The sequence below is a fragment of the Anopheles coustani genome, chromosome 3 (genome assembly GCF_943734705.1).
Source record: "Anopheles coustani chromosome 3, idAnoCousDA_361_x.2, whole genome shotgun sequence".
NCBI classification, from domain to species: Eukaryota; Metazoa; Arthropoda; class Insecta; order Diptera; family Culicidae; genus Anopheles; species Anopheles coustani.
The window spans coordinates 15,402,428-15,415,228 of record NC_071288.1 but is presented as its reverse complement, the minus strand read 5'-3'; the positions used below and the strand labels follow the sequence as shown (position 1 = coordinate 15,415,228).

Here is a 12,801-nt window from a genome sequence, read left to right as displayed (position 1 = left end):
GACGTAAAAACCCCCAAAGGCCAAATCTCATACGTTCACAATTTGTATCGGCACGACGGTCGGAAACGAATGGCTCGTCACATGTTGCTCCTGGACTGGGTGGAAATAGCACCACAACAAAATGCGCGTCTCAAGAACGGCGATAAGGTCGTTTTTATTGCTTCCCTAGGCAGAACATCAGCGCTTTCCACCAATATGTTCGCCACATTTGACAGTTTTTGCCTTCGGTTTATCTGTATAACGAGCGCCGAGGGGTTGTGGCCCCACAAAACTTTCTCGCACAGACATTGTGTGCGCCTTCGCCTCGTAACCTTGAGGCGCGTCAGTTTTTCGACTTTATAGTTGTTTGTTTACCATCAACCGGGCCTCAAAATCGGCGGGATCACCCTGCGAGATCCCGAGGTCCCGTTTAAATGAACTTCAATAGACGATTGATAAGACATGGCCACGCCGCCGTCTGGCCCGTACCCTCAGTGGATGGTGGTAACGAAATTGGCACCGGCGACGAGCCAGATGGCCGGGCCGGGATGATAATGAACGACTTGATCAACAGGGGCCTCCGTCGATCGCGCTCGGGCTGGCTGTCGGTACAATACCAGCATACACGTCGCGAAGCCTACACAGCACCGTTGGACGCTGGCAGACAACAGGGTACAAATTGACCTGATTGCGTCGACGAGCGCGTAAGGAACGATATTTTTGACAATTTCTTTAACAAGCAAGCAAGTCCCCCACCCTCTCAGGGACTCTGTGCGTGATCAACCGAAGATGGCTCCTCGGTGTCATGTGGCTATCGACTGAAGAAAACAAATCGTAGAACAGCTGCATTCACCAGCATTTCCAACCAGTTTTCTCGCAATTTGTTATATTGGTAGTTGTACGAATTTTACCACTTATTCTAAATAAACTATAGAAATATGTTCAAAAGTAAATCCAACAATATGTGAATGAACCATAAGTATGATTAATAGCAATCAATTGTAGTGTATAGGAACTTCCCTACTTGTTCTAAATAATAGTGCTACTAAGTACCATTTTTTATTTTAAAATGACGGTACATTTTCCTGGCAAACTTGTAATACTAAACTGTAAGGCCCTTCTGTGACTATTTTTACTATTTAAAATAAATAGATCAAGAAAAAAATTTTTACGTTTCGTTTATCATTCCGCGATCTTTTTCCAAAATTCACCGAGCGCTAATGAAGCAGGTAAATAGGCCAAAAGAAGTTGTTTTGATTTGAAGATTTGTTTTGCATCTTCTAATAATAACCCACAACTGCCTCCTGTTGCCAGGCTAGGGTGGTGAAGCCTGGACGTGTCATCGAACAACAAAGGGTACAATCCGGTGTAAAAAGAACCGTCAAACAGCAGCCAAGCACCATCAGGGTGGAAGTGCGAACTATTCGACTGCAGTGTGCCTATTTATAGCAGCATTTTGCAAAATTTTTAATGGACAAAAAACCCAACCCTTATGTGATTTTTTAAAGTATTTTTTTATAACCCCGGTTCCATGAAATTAACAAGACCTTTATGGAAAACTCGAAAAAATACATTGGTATGAATGATAGACTCATTTTAATACTACCAAAATATCAGTATGAAGTTCTAGTGCCAAGACAGTTCCCTCCAGCTACCCTCCGACAGGCCACCCATTCACAACCGAATCGGAATATCCGTACGCCGCGCACCAGAACCGTCACCGTCTAAGTAACCGCTTCCGGTGTTGCTTGGGTTAGGCCACGGAACGTGCGGCGTAGAAAACGCGGGCGGCACACTGCGCCCGCAAACCCCTTTTCGAAGTTAATCTACTTCGTCGTCGTCGTCGTTCCGCTCGGTGTCCCCAAAGTCGCGCAAGCCTGTCCGATAAAAAAAGGCAACAGGCGATGCGGGACATTTAACAAGCAGAGAAGTATAAGAATGATATTAAAAAATACAAAACAAGACTATGTGAATGGTTGTGTGGGTGTCTGTGTCGTTGAGGAGAAGAGATAGAGAGAAAGAGTCAAAAGCGGGCGATAGAATGTGCTGTATCATAACTAGGCACTTAAGAAACACGAGCAACAACCTCTAACGACACGGTACATTTGAAGAGGTCGCTCGCTCGAGGAAGAAACGGAATGGCAAGGAAACGGGAACCGTTCGAGAGTCCGGAGTACAGCATCATGTGACCGAACAGTTTAGTAAACATTAGAAAATAAATTAGTGCCCCTACTGTAGGGTAGGACGCATTCTAACGCACTATCATCACCGGGGTAAGCTTCTACTAGGAAAAGGCGATCGGATGGTTGTTGCTTTGTAACATTATTTTTCTATCTGCGCAAGCGCGATCATGTTTGGGATCTGCATCGCGTGAATGCACTTCTACTAGAAGTGCACTCGAAAGATCACCCCAGAGGTGCGTGTATACGGATCCTTTTCGAATCCGAAGTGCAGGGTGGATTTGCTAACATGTTTTTCAACATCTAATATTTATTTTGGAGAATTTAAATTCAATCTTTGTGTCTCAACAACGCATATCCCATTTATCGTACTTTTTTATAACTACCTTACATTTCTTTACCATTATGTACTGTTTTTATTTATGTTATAAAACCTGAGAATTCAAACTTAATTTTTTTTTTTTTCATTTTTTCCTCAACATTGATTGTTACGCAATGTTTCGTGTTTTCTTTACGCTAACCTGATTTCCCGAAACTCTTTACACTATACCCAATTAACGTAATTTGGCAAAAAATGCAGTTTGTTTACTAAACCTCGATGCGTGTTTTTTTTTTATTTAAAACTCTTATCAAAATCATTCGAGCATGTGAGGCGGAGCGAAAAAGAAAGCTACCGCGAGAGCAGCTAGATCGAACCGGTTCCATGCAGCGAGTGGCTTTTGATAAATCCTACTATTCCCTAATTGCATTCGCCACCCATCCACTGGGCGAGTATACGTGTTCGCAAATGTGTTAAATAAACACCGCCAGTGCAGCAGTGCAGCCGGACGGACGAAAGGCGCCAGCCCAGATGATAGGTTCGATCTAGTCAACCATGCATTTCATCAATCTCGAAATGCTTCTCAGGGAGCGTTGCATTAGTCGATCGACACAAACACGACGACGGCGACGACAACGACCTTGCCGTTGCAGTGCTGCATTCTACTCTGGCCAGAGTGCATTTCTCTGTCCCGCTCTCTTTTTTTACCCGCCGTGTCTCGTTCCTTCTCAAACCTCACACACACACAACATGGAATGGGGTGTTCTTTTCGCAGCGTCAACCTACAAAATTTTCTTCTAGATCGTGTTTCTTCCAGTCTCGCTTAAAGTTAACTTTTGCATACTTACCTCGCGGTGTTTTGGTTCCTTTTTCTTCGCGCCTCACAGACGATGCTGTCTCTCTCTCTCTTTCGCTTTACTTCTCTTTCCCTCTCACTGTATCGTTCGATTGAAGCAGGCTCGTTCTATACGACAGGAGGATCGGGTCCGGTTACGGCCGGTGCAAGTTCCCGCCGCTGATCCGTCCGTGACTTTGCAGAACAACACACTTTACTGACAGAAAATCTGAACCGCTCGCCCCGCGACGATGCCGACATGCAGGATGTGAGGAGGGATGGGGTAAGACACGGACCAGCCCTTCCTCCAGCTATTGTTTCCGCTGCGCCTCACCGACCCGCAACACGTAGCGGTAACGGTGCAGCCGCCCTGTCAACAGCCCTGCGATCCACGATTGCCGCTAGAGCACGCGATAAGCAGACGCTGATAACACGTTAACGTGTTTCCCTTTCCCACTTTCCCACACACACACACACACACACATACGCACAAACGCACAAACTCACAGCTTGGATCGCACTTTTAATCAATCGGCCTGGTTTTATATTCTTCTTACTTTATTCTCTGCCCTACGACGTCGCGACGACGAAGAAAATTAGAAAACCCGTTCTGCTTTTCGTTCTACGCGAGTGAAAGCGAGAAATTGTTTTCTGGTTGGTGGCGTTTTTTTCGTTTACTTTTCCGTTTTCCCCGTGCTACCCTAACACTACCGGTGGCTGCAGCAACGGTAGCACACTTTCGTTGCTAGATGCACCCAATCGTGTGAAGCCAAGGGCCAACAACGGTGGACCGATCACTTCCTCCGATCATCGCTGCCCGCTCGGAAACGCGAGCCCGCGGCACAAACACCACCGCAAACACCAACCTGGGTCGATGGGCCTGCTACGATGAGCAAGACACCGCCACCCCTCGAAGAAAAGCTGAACACAATATACTCTTCTATCCGTCGCCTAGGTTACAACACACTCGTTCGCTCGTGCGCTACTCCACCCCGCGCGCGGGGCCGATGAACGTAACGAAACGCAGCAGCAACAGCATCAACAACAACGCACAGCGCAGCGCCACTTCTTCTGTCAGCTGTCAACGCAGGGACGTTCTCCACTGGCCACTGTTGGGGCTCCCCGTTGGAGTTTCTATAAATGTTCTGCAAACCAACGCACACTGCCAGCACACCGTTCGCACCGCTATTGCACCCGGCTGGGGTCGCGCACACGAATGCGCACAGCATCCACGGCGACGCGACGGGCAAAACAACAACAAAAATGCACACACGAAACGATCGATGGTCAACCCACAAAACCCCGCGCCAGGGTAAGTCTCTAATCCGCGGCGCCCTGACGTGCTTCCTGCGTGCGGCTCCGGCCGGTTCCAGCGCTATCGGAGCGGAAAGATCTCGCGCCGCCGCGTACCGTGGATCCGGAAGTTGATAGCTGCTCTTATCAGGCGGTGCGATAACCCCGCGCACACACAGTAGCGGCAAAGACAAACGCGAAACGCTACAACACACCGATCCAACGCGATCGCTAACAACACACAGTGCACACACTGCAATGCGGTTTCGTACTTCTCGCGGGGTGACCCACCAACGACAACAACGCCAACCGACGGCGACGATGATAAAAGCTGAACTGATCGCAGTCAATCGCACACGAGCCAGTTCGAGTGGTCTCCGCGCGCCGGCAGGGACGCGATGGGCTCGGATTGCACGCGAGATGAGAGTTGAGGGAACCAAAGAAGCGCGCGCGCCTACCACGGATGTAGTGGATCGGAGATGGTGCGACCGTCGCGAGCGGACTGATCATGGATCGCGATCGTCCCCTCCCTTTTCGGCGTATTCGCGATCACGAGAGCGAGCGAAGCTGACAGCGCATCATCCGCAGCGCAGTTGTGTCCCCCCGCGACCCCCGCATCTAACTAGATCATGGAGCTGCGTGTTTGCTGTTGCCGTTTCACTTTCGCCACCTTCGCCCTGCTTTGTAGCACTTCCACACGCGGAGATGATTACTCCAGTTTCTCTCCAAACTCCGCGAGAAGGTGAAATGCTTACCAACTTTCCGATTAACGTACAACTTATCAGCGTCAAGTGATAACGAAGTAATTCTATGTCGGAAAGCTTGAGAGATCGAAAGCTCAACCAAAAAAGCACATTTCGTCTCAAAAACGCTTTCGAAGATTACTCCGTTAGCTGTTAAACCAAACCAACAAGCCGGTCAACTAGTGAAAACAGTTTGAACCGTTTTAATTTGCTCCATCAAATATTGTTTTGATTTGTGACAAATTATTTGGCTTGCTGTTTGCACGGTAAAATGGAACCATCCCAGACCATCCACCCATCCATAAACACTATTTTTAGCTAGATTTTCATCGTTTTCTTGTAGAACTACTCAACGGCTAAAGATAAGAACACACTTCCAAGACATGGTTTGACACGCTTTTGTTTTATTTTTACGTATGAAAACGATTAAAGGAAAGGTTAAAAAACCACTGCAAAACTTTCATGCTGGAGGAGAGAGAGCACGAAATAATAGAAACACTCAAAATTGATACAAAATGTGCAAAGCTTCCAAAATGGTTCAAAAATGTATAAATCATGTAAAAGAAATCTTATCTATTTAGGCTCTACGTTAAATTATATTTATTCTTCGCAAAGGTACGAAGAAAAAAACAATTAACTTACATTGCTTTTTAACTCAAATATACTATACATTATTGTTAATACATCTAACACCGGTTAAAAAAGTGTAGCAAGTTTGCCTGTCCCTGTTCCTAAAAAATGACAAAAAAAAACATAAAATAAAAAATTAATAATAATGCAACAAAACAAGGAGCCTGAGTCTGACTATACCTTGACCGCGAGTTGTTTCCGCTTTCGCCGAGATGCTTTCCTCGAACCATTAGATCTTTCAGCTGCATCAGCTTCTTTTGAGCGTCTGGAGGATTTCTTTTCGCTTTCTGTAAGCGATTTCGAACCTTCTACCTTTGCTTGTTTGCTACTTGCTGCATCCTTGTTGGTGTCATCGCTTTGTCTCGATAGGACGCTAGAGGAACACGACATGGGCGAATCAGTGTCAGAGGATGTTAATTTTTGCGGAGTGTTCCGTGGAGAATTGGTGAAAAATTTAAGTATCGACTGTTGCCCCCGGCATTTGCCTGAAGCTTTCTCCTTCGATTTATCAAAACCGTGCCCGAGAGCTGGTGGTGGTGGTGTGGTATGGTTCGAGTGTTTTTTAATTTCTTCGTCCCCATACGGGTGAATGTTTTCTTCGTTTGAAGAGTTCAACTCATTTTTAGTTGATTCGGGCGATGTATGCAGAATCTCTGTTAAACGCATTTTTTCGCCCAAACGTTCCATAGGGTCTGTATTCTCTTCGGATGAGCTAGACAAATTTGTGACACGCCGTCGCTTGATTAGTAGAATGTCATCAGTAGAGTCCGTGCAGTCATCGTCCACCGAACTCCAAGTTCGTTTTGGTTGTTCCCTGCACTTGACTCTATCTTCCGACATAGTTGGCAAGGATTTCTCATCAACCGTTGAACATTCCAACAAAGATGGCTTCGACTTTTTTCTACGATCACGCGATTGCTCCTTGCATTTTTCATCATTGTCAGATTCATTCGATGAATCGAGCAGGGTTCGAGCTGATGCACTCATCGAACGTATCGTATGTGTACGTCCAACGCTGAGGGAAGATGTACCGGATGTGTTCGAATTTTCGTCCAATTGTCCAACAGCGGACTTTTCAACGTTCGACATACTTGGTGCACCGTTTATTGCGTCCTCTTCCGATAGCATTGTAGTTGCTACATCACTATCCTCTTTGTCACTCGTAGCCTCACTTTCCTCGGAAATTATACGCCGTACACGCTTGCCTGTGTTCCGCATCAAAGAGCGTCTCATAACAATCGAGCTCGTATCGGACTGATCACTATCTGACGATTCCGATTGAATGGCGAGTCGGGTGCGTTTCGTTCGGCGGACATTAACGATGGATTCGTCACTGCCGGAACAATGACAACCAGACTCTTCGGAACCGTGTGATGCATCCTTGCGCACTGCCCTATCTTGCTTAACATCATCAGAGGATGAAGAAGAGGAAATTGTAGATGATGCTTCGTTCTGATCATCTTCGCTGTCTTCAGCGTCACTTTCATCATCTTGATCATCTACGGTTAGTCGGGATACAACTTCCCCCGTGATCGGTCTGCAAGACTGACACACGTACGTATGTGACCCCGTGGACTCCATACACTTCCGGTGCCGACAGGTGGCTCCACAAGATCCACAGATGAGAAGGTTCCACTTTCGATTGTCCGTTTCTCGTCCATTTTTACATCGGCATTTCTCCGCATCACATGCGGACGGACGTACCAACTGATCCTGGAACGCGTTGGGTTCTAACTCCCAGGCAGCATCACGTTCAGGTACGTAAACGCCGCGCAAAGGTATCTCTTGGGTAAAAGTGTCAACATTATTGCACAAGGGACACTTGAAAAAGTACCCTGCCGTTTGGGCAAATCGTGCCACACACTGCTGGTGGAACCAACCGTTTTTGCAGCAGGGTGCACGTATGGACGTAATTCGATCGTACAGTCCCATCTCTTCGTAGCATATTGCACACGGTTCCTCGGCGGAGTGCGGGTCGCGGTCGGCCCTTAACGGTACGTGTACCGAGCACCAGGACTGGAACGTGTCTGTAAAGTGCGCCAGGCACCGATTCTTGATGCCACATACAGTGTGGAATGTGCGCAGGCACTTTTTCGCGCAACAGAAAATGTTTGCGTGCATTCCTTTGCAGATGTAGCAGCGACATGATTTCGTCCTCTGGTTTTCTTTCCGTATGTCCGCCTCGAGAAAACCGAATATGCCAACCTCATCGTTCACACCGTTCTGTACCAAATTGGACGACAGGAGCTACAAGGTAAAAACAGAATAAGTGTTTACCGCAGCAAGCGCAGCACCTATGGGAGTTTACTCACTAAGCAGTAATAATGGACCGAGATCCTATACTTCGTGTAGAATTTTCCATACAGCAGCTCATCGTCTTCGCTGCTTTTGCAAAGAAAGCAGGTTTTAGTCATTCCTTAAAAACACTATATTCTAGTACAAATATTCTATGTTTAGCTTAATCTGGTTTCTCCAAACCACTCCGCTCTTGGCTTTGCTTTTTGAAGGCGGCAATTTGTTTGACAGTTTACAATAGCGGCTTGAAAACTGTTATTGACAATGTAATGGAAAGATCTTGAATGAAATTGCAATCCTTTACACGGCAAAAATGAACTTTCTGGCTAAATTATTCACATATTCTTCAATAGAAAAGCTTAAATATATTTCGAGCAGGATATTTTCTATAAATTCAACAGTATTCAACTGTACGCCACTTGCAGAGAGAAAATAAACAAACCCTTTAGAAACGAAAAGCAACCAGCGATGCACTGACATGTAGAGAGCAACCAACCTACACGCAAGGTTTATACATGTGCCATAAAACCGTTACATTTGTTTATTTTTCAAAATAATACCACCTAGGTGGTACCAAGCGCCGGGGCTCACCACCTCGACGGCGTGGGTTCGAATCCCAACCGAGACTGGACCCTCCCCTGTACGAGAGGTCTGACTATCCACGTACAACAGGGAAACAAGTCTCGTAAGCCCTTAACGGGCAGGCATGACCAAGAGGTCGTTACGCCAAGGAGAAGAAGAAGAAGAAGAAGGTAGTACCAAGCTTGGTATCTTATACGGATTTGTTTAATTTTAACCATGGTTTAAAATAAACGATCGCCCATTTTCATAGACCTAGGAATTGTATTGGAATTTAGCCTGGAGAAGAAACGATCGTTTGTACTGATTATAACGATCATTTATTTGGATGAAAAAGATTGACAAATGCATCCAATTCTTCGAAAATGAACGCTAGTCGTCAAATTAAACGATAGTTTAATAAACAAATCCGTATGCGATTTCACCTAATGTTACCATACGATTTCTTTATTATGGGCCGATCAATAGCTGTATAGTCAGTGTCATTTGAATATAACGAAAATTAACACATTCGTGTATTGATGGGGTGTCATAAAAACATACAAAAAGTGTAATTTGAAACCCAATGAGATACTGTTTTATTGTTTTCCATTTCAGTTAGTAAACTTGATCGGATTATTTGTGTCTCGCGGAACAAGATGGATCATAATCTTGATACCTTCTCCTTGTGAAGCTACGCGGAATGCTTCGTGGACATCCTTCAGATCAAAATGATGGGATACAAGGGGTTTCACGTTCACATACCCACTTGCGACGATTTCCAGCGCTGCCGGATAGCTAGAAGAAGCAACAAGATGATAAACGATCAATTAACCCGTTATAACCAATGGTTAGAAGCAGCAGCCACTTACTCGTGATTGTAGCGCATAGCTGTGGTGATTTCGATCTCCCGCGAAATCGCATCCACCATCGGTAACTGGACATCCTTGTTGCCTAGTCCTACCAGGCAGATACGTCCAGCGTTTCTAGTTGCCTTGATGGAGATTCGCATTCCCGGTTGCGACCCTGAGCACTCCAGTACGCGATCGGCAGGCCCACCAAGAATATCGTGAATCTTCTGTACCAGCTGTTCCTCGGTGTCTTCCTTGCGAATCCCGATCACATCAGTCACACCTAACTTTTTGGCCACATCGAGCCGGTGCTTCGCATGCTCAAGATCGAGAATAACCGTCCGCGTGGCGCCTATTGCCTTGGCCGCAATGAGGCACACAAGTCCAATCGGACCGGCTCCGAAGATTACCACCTTATGTCCCAGCGCTATCTGGGCACGCCGACCGGCGTACACTGCAACAGCCAACGGTTCCAGCAGGGCTCCCTCCTCCATGGAAACGTGGTCCGGCAGCTTGAAGCAGCAGTCGGCGTACTGTGCATAGTAGTTAGAGCAGTTGCCATCATGCTTCTGCGTGGTACAGTGTTTTCCATCCAAACAGATGTTGTACTTGCCAACTTTGCACAGATCGCACGTTCGGCATCCGGCCGCCGGTTCGATGGCTACACGGTCGCCCACCTTCAGATGTGTTACCGAGCTGCCCACTTTACGCACAACGCCGGCCGACTCGTGCCCGAGAACGATCGGTTTGATTAGTCGCTGTGCGCCGAAACCACCGTCCTTGAGGAAATGAATATCCGTTCCACAGATTCCACAGCTATCGACCTCGACCACAACCTCGTTGAAAGCGGGCTCCGGTATGGGACGCTCCTCCAAGCGTAGATCGTTCGGACCATAAACGGTTGCGGCCAGATTTTGATTCGGTGCCATCGTGCTCAAACGAACTCTCTTTCTCATACACAAAGGACTAATCAAAGCAAACTAACTGGCAGCGCCGTGGTACACTGCGATTTTATATAGAGACGGGCTCAGACAACTTGCGAAAGTGATGCTTCCGTGTATGCGAAACCGTGAAAACGAATCGAAAAGTACACATCGCGATAAAGTGAACCATTCGTATACTACCAAGCCGCTGATAGGCGCCACATAGCGGGCAGCGGTTGGGATTAGTTGGTCAAAGTCAGTAGATAACGTCACCGATACGTTTTTATCATGGTACACTGATCGGTAATGAATAAGCAATGACTTTGTAAATTATGTAGCTTTTATTATATTTTTGCAGACATCATATGATCGGAAAATTTATATTTAGTTCACAAACTTTTTGGGGTTGTTGCTGTCCCTTGGGGTCAGATGTACCATCACCTTAAAACCTTCACCGGAGGCTGCCACACGGAATGCTTCATTAACGTCTTCCAGAGCGAAGTGATGGGAAACCAATGGTTTCACATCGACGTATCCGCTTGAAACAATTTCCAGTGCAGCCGGATAACTGAAAGGTAAAATTCGTTTGAATCACATGAGTAACATAAAATTAAACTAAATATTCTAACGGATGCACTTACTCGTGATTGTACCGCATAACGGTAATGATTTGAATTTCGCGTGAAATCGCATCCACCATAGGAAGCTGGACTTCTTCGTTACCCAACCCGACTAGGCACACTTTGCCGGCGTTACGTGTCGCTTTGATAGAAATGCGCATTCCCGGTTGGGATCCGGTACACTCCAGAACCCTATCAGCTGGTCCGCCCAACGCTTCTTGGATACGCTGCACAATAGTTTCCTCCTTGTCCGCGGCGCCAATAGGAATGATTGCGGTCGCTCCTAGTTTTTTAGCCGCCTCAAGCCGCTTCGACGCTTTTGCCAGATCCAACACAACCGTCTTGGTGGCGCCCATCGCTCTGGCCACGATCAACGAAATAAGACCAATCGGACCGGCACCAAAGATTACCACTCGGCTGCCGAGCCGAATGTCTGCCTGCCGACCGGCGTACACTCCGACGGCCAACGGTTCCAACAGGGCACCTTCCTCCATCGTAACGTGATCAGGCAACTTGAAGCAGCAATCCGCATAGTGGGAAAAGAAGTTCGAGCAGTTGCCATCGTGATTCTTCGTCGGGCAATGTTTCCCGGTCAGGCAGACGTTGTACTTGCCCGCCTTACACAGATCGCACGTTCGGCACCCTGCTGCCGGTTCGATGGCCACACGATCGCCCACCTTGAGGTGCGTCACCGAGCTGCCGACTTTGCGTACTACACCGGCCGACTCGTGGCCCAATACGAGCGGGCGGATAAGCTTCTGGTCACCAAAGCCACCCTCCTTCAAGAAATGCACATCCGTACCACAAATACCACAGCTATCGACCTCCAGAACGACCTCGTTGAAGGCAGGTTCCGGCATCGCGATTGGCACCAGCCGGAGATCGTTTTGCCCGTAGCAAACGGCGGCCATATTCTTCTGAGTGGGAGCCATTTTACAAACTCTATTTCGTTCGCACAATATCTGAGCGAGGGTTAGCACCAAACGGTTGTTCCAGTCTGTCGCATTAATGGTGCTGGTTGCAATCTTTTATACGCTCCCGGGAGGGTGCCATATTCCAAACTTTCTTCCACTCAATCCTGCCGATGTCAGAGGTCATTCGAACAGTATTGGTAAGGTCTCCCCGTTCTACGGGATGCTCCTCACCAATGTTTGCCAATGTCATCGCAATCTTAATTAAAGTAGCAGTTTAGACGCGAGTTCCAATATAAGGCGTTTGTTGATATTGATAGAGAAGGCCCAGATACAGATGTGGGTAGGTTTGCGCACGTAACGAACCTCCTTATGCAAGGATTGTTTGTAGGTACCTACAGGAAAGTAAGGAGTGTAAAAATAACCGACGACAAAAGTTCGCCAATAATTATCGCTTGCGGATAGGTTGTAGTTATCATTTATTAGTGTATGCGGTAGATTTTGCTTTCAAATCTTTATTACTCAAATAACGAATGCGCTTCCATCGACCGTGTCATAGGGTCAAATATATATTTTCTCCGCTGTGTTGGTAAACTTTATAACTCACTTCTTGCAGCTCCTGTGACATAACAACATCCAGCCACCAACCGGCAATCGCCTGGCC

General features: G+C 46.9%; 3 protein-coding genes across 3 annotated transcripts; all 3 read right to left on the bottom strand.

Annotated features, from left to right (window-relative positions):
• Positions 1–5,747: 5,747 nt before the first annotated feature.
• On the bottom strand, positions 5,748–8,469 carry LOC131268753 (pineapple eye protein-like). The gene is made up of 3 exons (XM_058271062.1): positions 8,292–8,469; positions 6,160–8,226; positions 5,748–6,080 (listed from the first exon to the last, which is right to left on the bottom strand). The coding sequence occupies exons 1-3, from the start codon at positions 8,391–8,393 to the stop codon at positions 6,036–6,038; spliced, it is 2,214 nt and encodes a 737-aa protein (XP_058127045.1). The 5' UTR covers positions 8,394–8,469; the 3' UTR covers positions 5,748–6,035.
• A 977-nt stretch (positions 8,470–9,446) lies between these two features.
• On the bottom strand, positions 9,447–10,612 carry LOC131259117 (sorbitol dehydrogenase-like). Its single transcript, XM_058260543.1, has 2 exons — positions 9,705–10,612; positions 9,447–9,630 (listed from the first exon to the last, which is right to left on the bottom strand). Exons 1-2 carry the CDS (start codon positions 10,610–10,612, stop codon positions 9,447–9,449), a joined length of 1,092 nt encoding a protein of 363 aa, XP_058116526.1.
• Positions 10,613–10,950: 338 nt separating this feature from the next.
• On the bottom strand, positions 10,951–12,201 carry LOC131258648 (sorbitol dehydrogenase-like). Its single transcript, XM_058260003.1, has 2 exons — positions 11,248–12,201; positions 10,951–11,174 (listed from the first exon to the last, which is right to left on the bottom strand). The coding sequence occupies exons 1-2, from the start codon at positions 12,156–12,158 to the stop codon at positions 10,991–10,993; spliced, it is 1,095 nt and encodes a 364-aa protein (XP_058115986.1). The 5' UTR covers positions 12,159–12,201; the 3' UTR covers positions 10,951–10,990.
• Between the last annotated feature and the right edge of the window lie 600 nt (positions 12,202–12,801).